General features: G+C 55.6%; 1 protein-coding gene across 1 annotated transcript; it reads right to left on the bottom strand.

The window, feature by feature from the left end:
• Window positions 1–299: 299 nt before the first annotated feature.
• Window positions 300–1,685, bottom strand: LOC142445319 (mas-related G-protein coupled receptor member X1-like). The gene is made up of 2 exons (XM_075547031.1): window positions 1,628–1,685; window positions 300–1,390 (listed from the first exon to the last, which is right to left on the bottom strand). Exons 1-2 carry the CDS (start codon window positions 1,683–1,685, stop codon window positions 300–302), a joined length of 1,149 nt encoding a protein of 382 aa, XP_075403146.1.
• Between the last annotated feature and the right edge of the window lie 13,450 nt (window positions 1,686–15,135).

Consider the following 15,135-nt stretch of genomic DNA (forward strand, 5'->3'; position numbering starts at 1 on the left):
AAACAGTGCAAAGACCATTTCATGAAAGCACGGAGGGGCTGCATTGTGTGCAGGTGTTCCCTGCGAGACGGAGGTGGGTGATGCTCTACAGTGTCCCCGGGGAGACCTTAGAAGCACACCTCGGTGTGGGGTGGCAACCTCCACGTCACACCGTATCGAGTTTCTCTGTGGCCCTTGTCCTCCCTTTCATGGTGGTGGGAAAGTGGCATCTGGGGGGGTGAAGGGCTGGGGAAGGGTCTGTCGCTATGTGGACAGGAAAAGGCTGAGCAGCAGGTCCACGAGGGGACCCTCTCTGGATTTCAGACAGACAACACCACGGCGGCAGTGTGGGGGGGCTCCCCCTCTTCATCCTGCTCTGCCTTCTCCCTGAGAGCCCTCTGCAGGATCACCCTGAGAGGCTCCCGCCTCCTCCACTGCCTGAAGCTCCCGACGAAGAAGTAGATGATGGGGTTGAGGCTGCCATTGACGCAGGACAGGATGTCGATGAGGTAGTAGGACAGGACCAAGACTTGGGGTGAGGTTTCATGCCGCCAGGCAAGAAGCAGCCAGTACATCCCAAAGGGGAGGCCGCAGACCAGGAAGGTGAGGACGGCGAGCAAGATAATGAGGTAGATCTTTGTGGGGCGATGCCGTGCAGACGAACACTGGACCCTGAGAAGCAAGGTCAGGCTGGATGCACACATCACAGAGACCAGGAGGAGGATCAGCACCACACTGACCAGGGTGAATCTATAGCACAGCTGCTCCCTGTAGCCTCTGAACAGGAAGCCACAGCTGTCTCCCGTCAGCGTGCACACCATCAGGGACTTGGTCCAGAGCAGGACGCACACGGCGGTGGACAGGTGCTTTGGGCGGTGAAAGCGGTACCAGACTGGGCAGAGCACCGAGAGGCAGCGCTCTGTACTGATGGCGGCCAGGAGACTCATACCCACGGTGTAGGAGGTAAACGCTAGCGGGGCCACGAGCTTGGCGGCGGGGAAGGTGGAATAAAAGTGCCACTGGACCTTAAAGTGAAGGGTGGTCAAGGACACATCGTAGCAACCAGTCAGCATGTCCGTCAAGACGAAGAAGAGCTGGCAGGCCAAGAAGGTGAAATCCGAGGCCGCCAGGTTGAGGATGTAGACGGAGAACGCGTTCCTTGGGATCCGGAAGCCCAGCAGCCAGAGGATGGTCCCGTTCCAGAACAATCCCAGGAGACTGATGACGACCGTGAGGGGGAAGGTGAACCTGGCCAGCGCCCTGTTGTGGGTGGAGTTTCTGGGGCTGGAGGTGGGCCCCGGGAGGGTTCCCTCGGGTCCTCTGCCAGCTGTTCGTGGTCTGAGAGTGGTGGGAGGAGGAGGCGCCCTCTGGGTTCCGTTCGAGGTCAGCACTAAAGAGCCAGCAAGTCCACCTGCAGACAAGACACGGAGTTACATCAGGTGGCTCTGGGTCTCGTGGTGGACTGCATGATCACCTCCCCACCCTGTGCCCCTTAACATCCAGCAGATCCCAATGACACCTGGAACTGAGGTCAAGAAGGACATTTGGAAGGGATTGCCTCCTGGACTGTTGCCTGGATACAATTGTGGTTTCCCTGGGCCCTGCTCATGGTGGGGCCACAGTCGAGAGATGAAGGCTTCATCCTCACTCTCATGGAGTTTGTGGTCTGCAATACGCACCACGCGGGCCACGAAGGACAGACACATGGTTAAGTTGCACTCTCCCCCCTCCCCTCTTCTCCTCCCACGTGCTCCCAAACCATGGGGCAGTTCAGCACACACACGTCACCCCAGAACCCCTTGGAAGTCACCCCCTAGCACACCCGCAGATGGGCTGCCAGCCCCCCCTTCCCCGCCCATCGCCTGGCCTTATAGATGTAACTTCGAGATGTGATGCTACCTTATGCCGAGAGAGATTGAAGACGGTGTGCTCTAGGCCCCTGACACATGCTTGTTGTGTGAAGCTGTGCTTCTGGGCCCAACCAGTCAGCCGTGCGTATGACAGTGCTAGGGGCTCCCTGGCTACTGTATCACCCACCACCTCTGGTTCTCAGCTGCCCAGCCCCTGCCCAGGCTCTCTTTGATTCCAGCCTGTTAAGTCCCACGGACTCTCTGGTCCAGGAGCACAGGTCTTCCCGAGGCAGCTCCGCGGAAGATGTCACTGTTCTCCTGAACAGACTTTCTTACCTCCTGGCCGCTCTGCCGGCAGATCATCTGTAAGCCAAGGTCAAATCCACCACGCCCAGTGCTCATATTCTGACCTCAGCTCCTTCTCACCACCGCTCACCACATCCCGCCCCTCCCTCCTTCTGGGGGCAAGCGCACTGCCCAGGGCTTCCTTATCTCGCTATCTCGGCTCTCCTCCAGTGTGGCCAGAACGCCTTCTCCGAATCTTTGGCTGACTCATTCTTCTTGGGTCAACTTTTCCTATGAAGATTTCGGCCTCGGTGGGGGCTTGGATCCTCTTCTTGTTTTCCATCTTGCCCCGCGTAACCTCCTCTACTTCCCGGCATGGAATGCCATCCCTGTAGCCGTGGGCCCTGCATCGCCGGCCTTGGGCTCAAGCCTCTTGCCTTCAATGGACCCTCTGACAACTGCCCACGAGTGTCAAGTTGGCATCTGCAGCCCAGCCCCCCACTTCACGTGGTGGCCTCCCTTGCCACCCCCCCCCCTCCTGGCCCTGGGCAGCAGCAGCATCCACCCAGTTAGCGAATCAGGAGACAAGCTTGGTTTTCTGCATCGTCTCCTCACTACTCACTTATTACCCACCTACGATGTCGTCCCAAATCTGCCCCCAATTTGTCTGCTTCTCTCCGTCTTGATCACTTCAGCACCCAACGGAACCACAGGTGTGTCTTCCCTGGTGTTCTATTGGCTTCCTTGAGGCTCCTTTGGCCTTCACCGGGCATCCGCTGCAACCAACCTTCCCTCGACATGCTGTTGGAGCTGCTGGGTGCTATCGAGTCAGTGCCAACCCATCGTGACCCCCTGCCCAGCAGAAGGAAGCCCTGCCCGGGCCAGCGCTGGCCTCACAGTGGTCCCCGTGCCCGAGCCCATGGCTGTAGTCCTGGGCCCGTGCATCTCCTTGAGAACCTTGCTTTGCCGCTCTGTTGCTGTCCTTCTGCGCTTTACCTCTACGTGGTACTTAGAATTATTTTAAAAAGTAACATAAACGGCCTCTTCACATGACCCTCCAGTAGCCTCCCCTGGGTCTTTAAATACATTTCCGCTTTCTTAGCTGGGCCTTCAGGACCTTGAATGAACCAACTCTGATGCCCCTCCAGCCCCATCTGACTTGGCTCTTCGCCTTGCTCATTGTGCCCTCACACGCAGCCAGCAGCCCCTCCCTCCAGACCTTTCTCCTTAGTCCTTTCTCCCCGGGCCACTGTCCCCTAGCTCTGCACGTCAGGGAGCGCTCCCCCATTGCCGGAAGGGCAGCACCGTGAGCCCAGGACTCTGCCTCATTGCCTGGCCTTATCACACGGTGGGGTTTTCTCCTTCGCTCCAGACAGGTCGGTGCGTTGATGTCGTCTCCTGGAATCGAGATGGTTCCCAAGAGGGTGTCTTCTTCACAGTGCACTGACTGGCTCAGCCTGCGACCGAGCCCAGGAAGGAGCCGTCGCCCCAAAGCGAAAGGTATGAACACATGCAGGTGAGAACCGATTGTGGTGTATCAAGAAAGAAGGGGCACAAGCTCCAGTCTCCCGTTACCCACTCTGTCCCGTCCACTCCCAATGACCCCCTCCTCCTCCCTCTGGGAAGATGTCCCATCCTGCCCCGTGGATTGCGATGGGTCTCTTACAGCGCGGTGTGTCAACGGTAGCTCTGGACATGACTGGTGAAGGCATGGGCTCAGGAAAAACAGAGAGCAGCCGGAAGCCACACTCACTGCCGAGTGGATGCAAACTCCCAGTGGCCCGACAGGACCGGGGGATCTGCTCAGTGAGTTTCTGTGGTCCGAAGGGTCGCTGGGAGTCGGAACCGAACAGCAACACTTGCGGGAGGAGGGGTGAGCAGATGTGAACCCACAAGACTTGGGTGAACAAGCTCCTGAGCTTGGCACCAAGGCCCCCCAAGACCTCCTTAGACTTGGTTACTGTCTTCTATGGGACTGGCTCTGCTCAAGGCAAATAGACTGAACCCTAAGAAACTACTGGTATTTGATCCCTGCCTTCTTTGGGGCTTAGACCACAGAATTCGAGGGGGTGGGAGAAGCAGATAGCACCAAAAGGCACAAGAGTGATTCCTAATGAATATCCTGGGCCCACGGCAGGTCTGCAGACAATGCCCTCTGGTCTCCAGGCCACCAACAAACACCCCACAGCTGGTCCACATCTGTGGGGTCCTTCTGAGCACGAATCTGCCGTGCTTCCAGCCATGGGCATTTCCCACAGGGATGGGGGGAACACAAAACCCGATTTCTGTGAGAGAAACTTGATTCCATGGGCAGAAGTCTACGATGCTCCATGGAGGGAAACACACACACACACACACACACACACACACACACACACACACACACACACACGGAAACCAGGCTTGCTGTCACTGAGTCGATTCTAATGCACGGTGCCCTGTACAAGGTTTCGCAGACTTCTTTTCATACTGCTATTTTGTCTGTGGAGTAGACAGCTCCATCTTTCTTTCGCAGAGCAGCAGGTGGGTTTGAACCATCGACCTTGCAGTTGATGGTCCAATGCTTACCCAACAGCACTGCCAAAGGGAGAGGGGATGGTGAAGGCAATGTCCTGATCAGCCACTTACAAACCAGGCATCCAAACCCATCTCCCCATCTCCTTGGGGACAACATATCACCTTCTCATATCCCCATCCCCCTACACCCCCCAAATAATCAGAGAAATCTTTAGCTAGCTTCCTTGACACGAGAAGGGGAACCGTTGGGTGGGGGATTATTTCCACATCATCATATTACCACTTCCTCTCAAGACCATGGGGGGGAATGGGGTGAGATGCTCACAAACTGTCATTGGAAGCGTGCCAAGGAGAAGCACCCCGCCTTAGCACCCCTCACCAGGTCTCATGGGTGGGGCAAACATCCTTGCCTCTCTTGCTGTAGAAAGTGCCGGGGGCCCACACAGAAAAGATAGACTCACAGAAGAGAATGCCTTCTTAAAAATTGAAGGCCATGACCCCACTGGGCTTGGAAGAAAGTTAGCTCTTTCTGGACTGTGACCCACTCCATACCAGCCATCACCCAAGATGCCACTTACATCGTTGGGCGTCCCTGGACAACGCCAGGGGAGGTCTCAGCAGCATCAGTGTCAGCACCAGAGCTGTCACCCAGGTGTCCCCAGGAAGCCACAGGTACACCATGTTGAAGGATGGGGGGCACAGGGTGAGTCAGAGAGCAGCAGTCAAGGCTCCCTCAAGGAGACCCACCAGCCACTGCTCACACCCCAAGTACTAGCAAGCCAAGAGCACTTACTCTGCCTCCGGATTGGGTAACCTCAGTGTGGAGAACCAATCAGCATCGGAGAGGAGGAGCATTATCAGTCGTCAGCCAGCAATTTAGCCTGAAGGTCTTCTAACACATAGCCTTGCCTTCCTTAAGAGGACTACTCCAAGTTAGCCCTTCCAAGAGAGGATCCAACTGCCCGGTCCTGCGGCCATCCTCACGTGACTAGAAGTGACAGAAGGATCCTGCCCCACCCGTCCTGCAGTCACGGTGAGGCTTGAGCCCGTAGGTGCAGCCACTGTGTCGATCCACCTCACGGGGAGGGGGGAGGGCTCCCTCTTTCTGTGATCTGAGGGTGGATTCCACGAGCGCGTACATTCCCGAGTGGTTTTCCTCAGTTTCCTTAGGAAGCCATCCGAGTTCTCCTTGTCTTCCCTTTTAGGTATGATTTTTCGTTTTTGCATTTTGCTTTTTTCTCTCCACTCCGCCTCCCACTTCCTCCCTAACCACTGGCCCCCATTTCTTTTGCTATGGAAACCTTTTTCCTTCATACTCCCCCTGACACCACCCCATTTTTTCAAGTGGTCGGATAAGATATCTGTCTCCCTGGGACCAACGAGCTTCACTTGGCAGATTATTTCCCCAAGCTCTCCATGCGCAGAGGCGCTGGGCAGGCCCAACAGGAGCCTTTAGCCTTGAGAAGTCTCCAACATGCGGATGTGCCCAGCTGCCTCTCCAGCCTTCCATCCATCGGTGCCACATCCATCTGAAGGGCCCTTGTGGAGCTAGAGAGGTGCGGGCACTGCATTCCGAGACAGACAGACAGACAGACAGACAGAACCAAGCATGTGCCAACCCATCACATTTAGCAACGGAGCTTCTGTCTTACTCTTGGTCTGGCGGTCACTCTCTCTCTCTAATGGATAACCAGGAGCGGCGGTGAATCCTTGCCGTCAGACCGTGAGCCAGGAATGCCTTAAGGTTCCCTGTTTGTTGAACTAAGACCCTTCGAGGTTCATCTAGAACTTCCACATGTGGGCTTCTTTAGAAAGATGGCCCCTACAGGTGTGAGTAGTTTAGGTGAGGTCCTGTTGGGTTGAGGGAAGCCCCACAGCCACCATCTCTGTGTCCCAGTTAGAAATGGAAAGAAGACGCCAAGATGCCCAGAAGAGAAGCCCATGTGGAGACGGGGGTAGATGCAGAATGGATGCTTCGGCAAGCCGGGGACAGTCCACAATCTCCCGAGGACTCAGATGGCCAAGCCCTGGACCACTGGCATGAAAGTTGGCCATTTGAGCCCGCCCCGAGGCTCCTCAGGAGACAGGGCTGGTGACCGTCTTCCTAAAGATCAGCGCCTCGGACAACTTGGAGCAGTTCTCCCTGCAGAACCCACGGGGTGGCAGCTTCATTTCAGACGTGGACTCTCCCTGGTGGTGCTGTGGGTTAAGCACCGGGCTGCTCACGAGGGAGAAAGAGGAGTCTCCCACCCCCCTAAGTGTGCAGAGCCTGGGCACCTGGGGCATCTGGGGCACCTGGGGCAGCAGCTCGACTCTGCATCTGGGGATGGCCACCAGGCGCTGGAATCCACTCGGTGGCGCCAGGCTTGGCTTTTTTTTGGTGTCTTTGCCTCCAGATGTGGGAAAAAGCAGTTTTCTGGTCTTTTCAGCCCCCTCAAGAACTCAGTGCCATCGGGCCAGTGCTGACTCACAGCAACCCGCTGGGCGGGGTCCGAGACTGGAACGGTGTACGGGTGTAGAAAGCCGTCTTTCTCCCTCGGAGCTGCTGGTGGTTTTGAACTGCCAACCATTCGCGTAACCGCTACACCACCAGGGCTCATTTGTTGTAGCATGTCACTCCTCCCCACCCCACCTGCCCCCCCAAAGCCCATCAACATAGCAGGGCACCAACAATGCCTGCCAGCGCGAGGTGCTTGCAACAAACAAGGCAGCCACCACAAAGGAGCGATCTCAGGAAGACAGGGCATTGTTTTTAATGGAGACTGGGCTATAAGTCCTAACAAACCCTACACCTGGGCACAGTGACCCTGGCGGCCCAGTGGTTCGACACCCGGCTGCTGGACCACAGGCTTGTGGTTTGGCTCCAATGATCACTCTGTGGGAGACAAGCCCTGCCTCTGGGCCCCAGTAAAGACAGCTGTCCGGGAAACACCAAGGGACGGACTAGAAAGCAGAGGGACACATGTGGCTACCCTTGCACTTGGGACTAGGTTTTCCTTGTTAGACTAAAGAGGCTCTATTAGAGTCCCCCAAACCTCTGTCATCAAGTCCATTCCAGCTCCCAGGGACCCCCTATAAGACAGGTGAGTTTCCAAGGCTGTAAGTCTACTGCAGCAGCCAGCCTCATCTGGCAGCTGGTGGTCTCAAACTGCTGACCTCATGGTTAGCAACCCAACACCTACCCCACTGTGCCCCCAGAAGGCCTAAGTATTCGCATCAGGAGAGTCTTAAATTTATGTCTTTTGAGACTCAGTGGCAGTGAGCTTGGTTTGGGTTTGGCTTGGTTACGTGTTGGGCCGCGGAACACAAGATCAGTAGTTTGAAACCCCCAGGTGCTCCTCAGGAGAAAGAGGGGGCTCTCTGCTCCCATAAAGTGTTACACTCTTGCAGTCCCACAGGGGCAGCTCTACCCTGTCCTATAGGGTCGCCATGAGTCAGAAGCGACTCAACGGTAGTGAGTTTGTGCTTTTGGTTTGGCTTTGCGAGTGACAAGGGATACGTGAAGCCCACTTCTGTTTTTTGCCACTCTCGTTACAGCCTCACAGCCTTGGTGATGCTGTGGTTAATGGTAAGGTCAGTGGTTCAAACCCACCAGCTGCTCCACAAGAGAAAGAGGAAGAGGAGGCTATCTGCTTCCCTAAAGATTCACAGTCTCAGAAGCCCTGTCTGGTCACCATGGGTGAGACTCTGTTCCGTGGCAGTGGGCTGGCTCTGGCTGTGCGTGTGGCAGAATCCTATCATTGACAACGTTGTACGCCAGGAGAGATCTTGAACTCGTCTTTGGATAGTGAATGAGGTGCCATCTCTTTAAGTTGTCGTTCCCGTCATAGGAGACCCTATGGCTATTCACCCAGGGTTGCCGCGAAACCCATCCCCTGGGGTCCTGTGGGGCACAGTTTCTACTCTGACCCACATGCAGGGTCATGAATTGGGGTACACTTGGCAGCAGTTCATTGTATGTATGTGTGTTGATGTGGTTCCTGCTCTGTCTTCTTACCCACTTCAGGCTCTGAGTTCTGCTCTGTTCTGCCGGGTCTGGGAGTAGGCAGGTGAGATAGTTTGTTGTGCCAGCCTGGCCGATAAACACAAGTGGGATTAATTGAAGGGCGGAGAGATAAGTGGCTCAGTGAGCCTCGCCTTTCTTGTCTCTCGTTCTTTAATCATTGGACCAGTGAGCAGCTGCCTTGCTTGTTCTGTGCCTCAATTTAAAGGGCACACTACCTGTGGGACACCTCACCTGTGGACTGTGTTGCTGTAAGTCGAGGTCCCTTGAAGACCACTCAATTGAAATTTACATCTCCAGAGCTGAGGACTGACAGTTGGTGACCTGGCTGACGATTGCTGCCTGTTTGCTCCCTGTACTGGGATAGCCTAGCTCTCTCTACAGAGGACTACCTGACGGTCCTCAAGACGTGAAGGACTGCCAGTGTCTCACAACTCTCTCACGGGAGTGAGTCCTCTGCACTGAGCCATTTGTACTGCTTTATAATTTAACTGTTCATTTCTTGTATTATATATCTATCTGAATATAACTTAACTGTTCATTTCTTGTATTATATATCAATCTGTTTATAATTTAACTGTTCATTTCTTGTGTTATATATCTATCTTTATAAAAATATATATAATTATCAGACATCTGGCTTTATCTCTCTAGAGAATCCTGTCTAACACAGCAGGTGTCTGTCTAGCTACAGCTGTGGGTTGGGGACAAAGGCTCCAGCCCCCTCTAGTGATGGAAGGAGGGAAGCGACAAGAGAGGCATCAGAACACAGCAGCTCCAGAGCTCCTGGGTCATAATTACTATCACCACGGCTGCAGGCGAGAAGTGGCAGGGTGCAGAGTTCTCATCTGTCATGCAAGAGCACGGGGTTCGATTCCCACTCAGGGCACCTGAAGCGCGGCCATGCCCATCTGTCCATGGAGGTGTGCGTGTCGCTGTGGTGCTGAGCAAGTTTTAAGACCACTTCTACCCGAGGACAGATGAGGAAGAAAGGCCTGGGTGGCCGTTGCTTCTGGCTCTTCTTGCTTCGTGGTGTGGAGGCTCCTCTATCTGTCTGATCCCTCCTCTCCCTTTCTCTTGTGAGATAAAAGGGGATGGGCCTTGGGGGTCGCCGAGGGAGGGAGGGAGGGAGGGAGGGAGGGAGGGAGGAAGAGGCCGTGCACTAGACGGTTGGAAGGTATTCATTAGCTTGGCTGAGAGGGAGGCCAGACACACATAAGGGGCAGTGGGGACCGAGAGGGTGAAACAGAATACATGAGTGGACTTGGGAAGTGGCTGCAGAGTTGATCGGCTGGAGTGTAAACCCCTGTGGTGGTTAGGGTTTGGTGCCAACCTGGTGAGGCAGACTAGCAAAAGAAACTCCATTTTTGTCAGCTGCTAGATGACTTGCCTACTGCCCCCTCCCATCTCGGAAAGCTGACTGCTAGTTGACCTGCCCGCTCCCCTCCCCTTATGGGAAAGTCTCTGCTGGTGATTAATTTTAGAATGTACTCTTAGGTTCCCAGCTGCAGGACATTATAATTATTTAGTTTCAACTATTCTTCGATATATTGTTTCTTTTGATTATTTTTCCAATATTGTTCCTTTTGATGTTGTCATCGGAATCGTGTTATTAATCTTCCTATATTAACCAGGATGTTATAATCAATTTTATCATTGTTTCTTTTTTTATAATAGATGTACCTTGCAATACTCGCTTGCTCTTTTTGAAGTTACAATTAACCCATTAATTTTGCTTTCTGCTTCTGTGCAGTTTGCTTGAGTCTTAGGTGATAAATGAGTTCTTTGCCTTTAAAGCTGGACCGAGAAGTCACTTGGGGCTGCTCTGAGGGGAAACAACTTTAGTTTCTTGGGAACCCAGCTGGCTGAATAAAGACTCTTTAAAATTTTAAGACATTTTAGTGGCTGTCATTTATTTGAACCCGCAACAATGGCACCTATAAGAAGATAGGGGTGGAGTTCAGCCTGTCAATCAGGTCACAGCTTGATGACCTCATTTGGGGTGTGGCAGAGATAAATGGCTTGCTGGAGGCGGGCCTCTCTCCCTCCCTTCACCTTCCTGCTGGCAGCCCATGCTGATACCTGTGAGAGCCCTAGAGATGCATCCACCGCCACTGGATCCACAAGACTTTGCACCCACCAGCCTGTGACCTTCCTGCAATGTGCATCACTGCATGCAGCTGTGTGAGTCTGCAGAGGGACTCGGGGACTAGTATCGGCCTTACGGACTTGGGATGTTTTCCTGACATACAATTACTTCTTGATATACAGCTCTTTCCGACACATATATGAGGGTCACTGGATTTGTTTCTCTAGCCTCACACAACCTCGTCCCACCCCCAATTTATCCCCCCCCGCAATTCCTTTATTTATAAAAAGTGATAGATGGCACAGCCCAGAGACACTCCCCTTATGTCAGATCAGGGCTGTGACCTCAATAGGGTGATGCATCCCCCTAACTTCCCTTACCATCCATGTCAGGTCGGCTTCTCTGGAGAAGCAAACCAATGACGCGTGTACATGTTTGTGTGGAGAAACTGACATACGTGTTTGTGTAGAGAAATGGCTCACGCAAGTTGTCGAGACAGGTGAGTCCCGTCAGTTGAAGGTGCACCTCTCCTGACTCGTGGAAGTGGACCAGCTGGAATCAGGATGATGGAGCGCACCTGGGGCACAGGCTGTGGAAGCAGAGGTCCCAAGTCGGCCGAATGAATCCACAGTCAGTAGTCCACCACGGACACCTGGGATCAGAAGCTGACGTCACAGGAGGTGGAGGAACTAGATGCAGGAAGAGCCAGCTCTGGCCGAAGGCGGAGGGCCTTAGAGGACGTGACTCTGACTCTCTCCCTGACACAGAAAGGCTTATGACCGCAAGGAGGTGTCGTTAAGCTGGAACCTGATTGGCATCCTTACCCGGGAACGTCTGGTGGACAGCATCACACCCCTGTCAGGCAGGTCACATCAGACCACAGTGGGCTGGGGAGCATGAATGACATCATTGTGTCACTGCAGAACCATGGAGGCAAGTGGACACATGCTTGGCTGCTCAGTCTCTCACAGCATAGTGGGTGTGGGTGTGTATGTCCAAGATGCAATCCTGGCATGGCCTCTTGCCGCCAGCAGCCCCTCTCCTCCCCTCTTGTCTTGGGAGTCGATGGGCTCTGTGATGAGCCAGCTGCAGAGGGCCAGCTGGTAGGGGTGGTGTCCGGTGTCTGCAGGAGCTCTCAGGTCCACAGGGCTCTCTCGGGCCCCACTTCCAACTCAATCCTCAGCGCCTTCTGGAGGGCCACCTCCAGGGGCTCCCTGCACCCATGCGTGTGCAGGCACCCCACCAGGAAGTACACAAGGGGGTGCGTCGTGCTGGCCAGGGCAGACAGGAGCAGCAGGAGGTCGAAGGTGAGGGTCAGGAACTGGCCCCACGGCAGGTACAGGACGACCACCTGGGGCAGGCCCCAGAGGAAGCCGGTGGTAAGCACTGCACGGGCCATGTGGTAGATTCGGGAGGGCGGCAGAGCCAGCACCCGCGAAGGTCCCGGGTACCCAGCAGCAGGCTGGACACACACATCACCAGGCACAGGAGCAGGTGGGAGGCCAGGAAGACTTTGAGAAATCCCTGGCACCCAGAGTGCACCCTGAAGTCACCGTAGATGCTCAGCCCTGCGTGTAGGCCGAGGGCCAGGACCCAGGTCAGGGCACACCCCACTGCTGAGTCCCGCCTGGGGCACCGGCGCCCAAACCAGGCAGGGCAGAGAGCACGCAGCACTTTCTCAGTGCTCAGGGCAGTGAGGAGACAGGCCCGCTGTGTCCAGGAAGCAGGATCTGGGCTCGAGGAGCTCCGAGGCACGCAGGGTCACCTTGTGGTACCGCTCCAGCACCTGCTCCGGCAGGATCAGCGTGGCGCAGCAGAGGTTGAGGAGGTAGGCAGCCACCAGATTCAGGATGTAGGTGGTGGAGGGACTGCTGGTGGGGAGGAGCCAGAGGAGACTGAAGACGACGCCATTGCCCACCATCCCGTAGAGGGAGACACGCCCCCCATGATGGGGAACATGACCCTCGTGTACAGGGACCACTCGCTCCCCGCATCGCCTTCTGTGGCGTTCACGGGGGTCCCCGGGTCGGGTTGAATCCAGGTCCCAGGGTGGGCCACTGGGGAACTGGTTCATGGGGCAGGCCAGCCTTGGCTGTCTTGGATTACCCTGGGATGACAAAGGCTTGGTGACCCATGGGAGAAAGACTAGGCTCTCTACTCCCGCTGCTGTGAGTTGGAACCGACTCAATGACAGTGAGTTTGAGTTTATTAAGAGGGATCTTGGTGGCATCATGGCTAAAGCAGTCTCCCAACTAAAAGGTTGGTGGTTCGGACCCACCAGCTGCACTTACGGAGGAAAAGGAGGCCCACCTGCTACAGACATCTTCCTCCAGAGGGGAGTCACAAAGGGTGGGACACCCACTAAGAACACCCACTCCAGACTCACCCAGAGGCTCTCTGGTCCCGAAGGATCATGGCCATTGAAAGCCCTCCAGAGCCCACTCCAGGCTGGCCACTGGGTCACCACGAGTTGGAGTCCACTTGCCAGCCATGGGGTTTATAGAATGTAGCCAGGGTGGGGGGGCAGGGGTGAGTGATCTGAGGGCGGGGGACCCCCAACCCACCCTGCTGAACCAGTTGGTCATATGAGGGCTTCTGCATGGTGTTCAGGTCAGATTCCCCTCGCTATGTACCCCCAGGGGTGATGGCTAGTGCTCTGTCTGTGTCCCACCTGTCTGGTCAAACACTAGCCTGGCTGGTGTTACGGTGTAGTGACGACGGTCGTTAACGGCTGTCAAGCTGGCTGAGCCTCATGGCGGCTCTATGTTCAACGGAATGGAACACTGTCTCACCCTCATGACCACGGGTGTGTCTGAGCCCAGGCCTCCTGTGAAGCAACAGTGCGGGCGGTACAGCGTGCTGCAAGGCTCCATGTGTGATGTAAGGCCCATGCACGATGTAACCACTCTTCTCCATTATGTAAGGCAATGGACTTCCACCATGGAATATGGTGTCCTCGCCCTCCACAATGGTTTGTCGTGGCCTTCCATCCCGATGATGATGGTGTAATGCCTTCGCTCGTGTAATGTGGTGGCATCGCCCTCGATCGGGAAAGGACCTTCATGGGGCCAATGATGCCATCACCCCCATAAGACCACGTGACGGCGCCCATCGGGTCCCGTGGTGGAGTCACCCTGCAGATGGGAGTAGAACGACTTTGCAGCAGGGCACGTAATACAGAGATGCAATCGTGCCAGGCACCAACAAAGAGCAGGGTGTCACTCCGCCCCGTCACCCCCTTGAGGAGCATGGGCCGGGCTGAGAGCTGGGGTGCTGCAGGGGAGCAGGGCTCACCCTGCAATCAGAGGCAGGGAAACCCACCAGGAGCCTCATGGGTGTTTGATGTCAAGTCCTGGAGTCAGGCACCCACAGAGCCTGCCCTACCACCTGGGTGCACGGCCAAGCCTCACTCTAACTGGGGAGTCAGAGAAGGCTGGTGGGGTTTTGTATGTGTGTGTGATGGGTTTTGAAGGATGGGCAGTAGGGGGCACCGTGGGAAAGGGCAGGCGCCCTGGGGTGTAGTAGGTTTCCTCCTGGGCTGTGAATCACAAGGTCTGTAGCTGAGTCTGTCTGCTCCCATCACAATCTGCAGGCTTGGAGGCTGCATCAGAATCAGAGCCTGGGTCGGACCAGGCTTGATGGCCGTGTTTGACAGGAAAGGGAAAGGCTCCCTGGGTTGCTGTCGGTTAAGTCTCATGCTGTAAACTGCACACAAGGTCGGTGGTTCAAGTCCACTAGAGGTTCCTAGGAAGGAAGTTGAAGCAGTCAGTCCCTGTAGTGACTGACAGACTTGGGAGCCCTGTGAAGCAGTCCTGCTCTGTCCTACGGGGGTGCTGAGTCGGGTTGGACATGGCAGCAGTGGGTTCAGGGTTCTGAGGAAGCTGGCGTAGGACACTCTCCTTGTTGGGGGTTAGCACCCAGTCCTGCCCTGCCAGGGCTCCAGTGGGGTGCGGGCTGGCCCCACCCCTTCACCCCACTTGACCCTCCGCCTCTTATCTGAGCCGTTGGGGCAGCTGATGTTGACTCCGGCCTTGGTGGGTCAGATGGTGAGGTTTGGGCTTGGCCATGGGACACCGGGGTCACATGTGGTCATGTGTTTGCATCAGCATGTCCTGTGCTGGCAGAGGGGGCCTCAAGGGTGCAGCCAGGCCCTCACCTGCTGGCTCTGGGGGAGGGATCCTACTGTGGAGGCCACCCCTGAATCTGGCTGAAGCATGTTTAGGTGTGGAGATGTGGCCTCTCTCCCTTTAGAAAAGTTTTATTGGTGGCGAAGTCCACAACAATGACATCGAGCCCACCACAGGCTGTCCAGTCACCACCTTGTCCAGTTCCAGAACATGCCCCTTTGCCCCAAAAGACACATGGTGCTCACAAAGCGGTCACTCCCCTCGCCCCTCTTCCAGCCCCAGGCG

This window comes from Tenrec ecaudatus, chromosome 4, assembly GCF_050624435.1.
Source record: "Tenrec ecaudatus isolate mTenEca1 chromosome 4, mTenEca1.hap1, whole genome shotgun sequence".
NCBI lineage: Eukaryota > Metazoa > Chordata > Mammalia > Afrosoricida > Tenrecidae > Tenrec > Tenrec ecaudatus.

What these genes read in the sequence shown, in the direction of transcription:
- LOC142445319 (XM_075547031.1), bottom strand. Translation starts at nt 1,685, where the DNA reads ATGTGTCTGTCCTTCGTGGCCCGCGTGGTGCGTATTGCAGACCACAAA. An exon ending in AGACCACAAACTCCATGAGA is followed by an intron (nt 1,391 to 1,627) that starts GTGAGGATGAAG and finishes TCTTGTCTGCAG; the next exon opens with GTGGACTTGCTGGCTCTTTA.